The sequence below is a fragment of the Sinocyclocheilus anshuiensis genome, unplaced genomic scaffold (assembly GCF_001515605.1).
Source record: "Sinocyclocheilus anshuiensis isolate Anshui unplaced genomic scaffold, SAMN03320099.WGS_v1.1 scaffold387, whole genome shotgun sequence".
Taxonomy (NCBI): Eukaryota; Metazoa; Chordata; class Actinopteri; order Cypriniformes; family Cyprinidae; genus Sinocyclocheilus; species Sinocyclocheilus anshuiensis.
Genome location: NW_015549624.1, coordinates 2,118,153 through 2,121,959, shown reverse-complemented (window position 1 = coordinate 2,121,959; position 3,807 = coordinate 2,118,153). Strand labels below are relative to the sequence as shown.

At 33.6% G+C, this 3,807-nt stretch overlaps 1 protein-coding gene across 10 annotated transcripts in view; it reads right to left on the bottom strand.

Moving 5' to 3' along the window:
• The window catches only part of LOC107659515 (tropomyosin alpha-1 chain-like), a 30,743-nt gene that overhangs the window by 1,264 nt on the left and 25,672 nt on the right, over nucleotides 1–3,807 (bottom strand). For 5 of the 10 annotated variants that reach the window (XM_016448491.1, XM_016448488.1, XM_016448486.1 and 2 more), the window contains one exon: nucleotides 2,777–3,017. The exons of the other annotated variants lie outside the window; for them this stretch is intronic. In XM_016448491.1, coding sequence (XP_016303977.1) covers nucleotides 3,014–3,017 — 4 coding nt within the window. In that variant the 3' untranslated portion in view covers nucleotides 2,777–3,013. Of the gene's footprint in view, nucleotides 1–2,776; nucleotides 3,018–3,807 lie in introns of those variants that run through there. 10 annotated transcript variants of the gene reach the window in all.

The window sequence follows — 3,807 nt, the reverse complement described above, 5'->3', positions numbered from 1 at the left end:
TATAAATTATGTACACAACAAAGGATTTTTTTTAACAATGAAAAGCAAAGAAAAAAAATCATAATATTTTTAACAGAATTTAATATTTACATTTCTCAATTATATTAAATTTATAATATATAGTTTAAATATTTAAATAGCAGTATATTAAATTATACATGTAATACTATAGTTTAAATATTTAAATTCATATAAAAGGTTGGCCATTTATTTTTTCTTGAACAGTTTTTTTGAATGGCAAAGAAAAACAATTTAATAAACACTAAGTATTTAAACTAAATAATGAAATAAAAATTCAATAGTCAACAAAATGCAACATACAAAATGTTATTTTGTGGTAAATCTCAACTCGCAATTATCATCTTTCCAACATGACTTGAAGGCAGCAAAAGTGTAACTTTGTTACAAAAACACGTTCCTTGAACTTTCATTCACAACAGCATTCATTTTAGACACCATTTGGTGATAAGAACCAAAAGTCCACACTAGTTTTAGTCCTCATTCAAAGCCATTCTTAGCTCGTTAGAGAGATGGCGGTTTTTCTCGAGTTGCTGGTAGAGATGGTCTACAGGAGCGGCAGCAGGTTAAGACGAGAGAAAGAGAGAAACACAGAAAGAACAGAGTGAAGAAGAAATGAGAACAGCTGCAGGTTAGTAGCGTTTCACTCAGACTCAAATCAACCTGGAGGAGGTGATTCAGATGGACCAGACAGAAGGACACAGAGCTCATATACTCACCAGCAGAGCTCAACAATAAGAACGGCCCAGTGTAACAAGTCATACAGTGTGGTGTGTGCAGCTGATGGACAACATAGACGAAGTTGCCGCAAAATTGGGAAAATTACTTGACAGTCTTGGAAATGTTGAACAAATCATTCATCTAAGGAAGTATGCAATCACTGTATGCAATCCTTTTCAGTTACATTATACCTATATTACAGAACTTCAGCTATTAGAAAGAAATAGAGCTTAAAATTTTATGTAAATTAAAAAGGAATATGTACATTAAATTATGATTGATACAAATTTAAGTAAAGATCATGTTCCATGAAGATTTTTTGTAAATTTCCTCCCGTAAATATATCAAAACTTAATTTTTGATTAGTAATATGCAATGCTAAGGACTTAATTTGGACAACTTTAAAGGCGATTTTCTCAATATTTAGATAAAAATTATATGTGCTGTCAAACGATTAATCGCATCCAAAATAAGTTGTTGTTTACATAATAGTTGTGTGCATACTGTGTATATTTATTATGTATATATAAATACACACACACACGAAAAATATGTTACGTTTAAATATTAAATATATTTTATGACATCATTTATATGAATATAAATATATACACGTAAATACAAGTAAATATTTTCCAAATATATGCTGTGTGTCTCTTTATATACACATAATAAATATAGACAGTACACACATTATGTAAACAAACTTATTTTGGATGCGATTAATCGTTTGACAGTACAGAACTTCAGCTATTAGAAAGAAATAGAGCTTAAAATTTTATGTAAATTAAAAAGGAATATGTACATTAAATTATGATTGATACAAATTTAAGTAAAGATCATGTTCCATGAAGATTTTTTGTAAATTTCCTCCCGTAAATATATCAAAACTTAATTTTTGATTAGTAATATGCAATGCTAAGGACTTAATTTGGACAACTTTAAAGGCGATTTTCTCAATATTTAGATTTTTTCGCACCCTCACATTCTAGATTTTCAAATAGTTGTATCTCGGCCAAATATTGTCCTGTCCTAACAAACCATACATCAATGGAAAGCTTATTATAATTTGTTTTCATGCCCCAAAGCAAGCAGAAGAAAAAACCCTTATTGTAGATCCCTAACTAGCATTGGAATGACATTCACTGTACTTGGATTTGAATTCTAATGCCTTCGTAGAATATGTAAACAGAAGATTAATCGCTAGAGCAGACTTTGAGAAAACAAAACTAGTCATCTGTTCTCACTAGTGACAACACGTGCATTTGAACTTTAAATACTCAAAGCACTTAAAATAAAATAAAAACGTTAAATATCAAATTTATATACACATTTTACGGCTTTAAAAATGTTACATAATTTTTTAGATATCTATTCCAACACTGTTCTCCTACATTAAAAAGTGGGGAATTGGTTTTAAAACACCATTATAGCAACAATTTACTCAGATTGTGTAATAATAATAGGATCTGGTGTTATTCCATAATATAAAAATGCAACTTTTACATTTTCTGAAGAAACTGTTGCTAGGGTGCTCTCTCTATTAGACATAACATCCTCACAGACACGGCTCAGATCCGCTCTCGTAATGCAAGTCTATGAGATCTCTCCTCAACACGCAGTACTATTTGACATAGGATTCATTTTCAGTGGAGTTGAATACTTATTTCATATTATGTTAGTGGTTTGTTTAAAACCACAACCCTAACTATTAGTGATGCTAGCTATTCTCAAACAGAGAGAATAGGTTTATCACCACAGGAACATTTACTACTAGCACAGCTTATAAATGACAGGTAATCATGCAGTTTAATGAAGAGACGTTAGAACAGAATTGACCGTCATCTACTTCCCTGAGAAAACCTGATTAAAAAGCCACAGAAATTTGAATAGTAGGAGAGGATGAATTTGCCTAACATGTAAATATGGGGAAGCCAACATGCAGCGCTTTAGGAACGTTCCCCACATGAAAAGATCGCCTTTATTAAACACTTAATGAACAAGAGCTCATACAATAACCATAGAAGAAACCCAGGACTTCTACCAGTGCTTCTGACTTTATTAGAGCCACAGCAATAAAAGCACATAGAAATGAAAAGGAAATAAAGAACAAAAATGAGACATTTACATAGTTTTACATTAAGCCGAAAGAATTAAAGGTTCTGTACAAGAAGAGATGGAGAACAAAACAATGTAGAGGGATGAGAGGTAAAGAAAGGCTGGAAAGAGCAGAGTGAAGTCGTTCAGCCGGCGGGACGTGTCTTTGATGAACAATTTATCTGCGCGGGGGGGAAAAAGTAAGAAAAAAGGTGATGGAAGGGACAGAGAAAGCCATCAAACACAAGAAGAGGGAAGAAACCACCACATACAGGAGCCACGATGCTGCTTATTCATTATAAAGAGTCTCCATTAATCTCGGATATCAGAAACGTCTCCGGCTAACACTAATGCTGAATGGCCATAGAGGGGAGCCAAACCACCACACGGCTGACTTACCAAGCAGCTCACGCTCCTAAACAACTACGACATGAGACAACATCATACGTGATGTGGACAGATGGGATCAGAGATGTAGATCTCTACATGGCAGGCTTTGGGCCTGTCTTCTGAACAGAAGAAGACCTTGTTAGTGGATGAATTTACACCAAAGGAGAAGAAACACCACACACAGGAAGTCACTGAGCATGAAACGCTTCCCACTGTAAAACTGTGGTGCATTTCTGACTGTGTATCACATGCTTTGGGGTTAAGACTTCCCAGTACTGCCAGTAGGGCTGGGTGATATAGTCCATCTTTCTATATTATTGTGTTTTAAAATTAACCAATATCCTGAATATTGTTAACATTTCTAAAGATGGTTAAGTTAACGGACTAAATCCCTGTTTGTTAATTTACACTTTACCTTTTAAGTTTGGGGTTAGTAAGATTTTTTTATTGCTTTTGAAATTCCCATGTTCACTGAGGCTGCATTTATTTGATCAAAAATAGAGAAAAATCGTGAAAAATAAATTGCATGCATGCACACACACACACACACACACACACACACACACACACACACACACACAC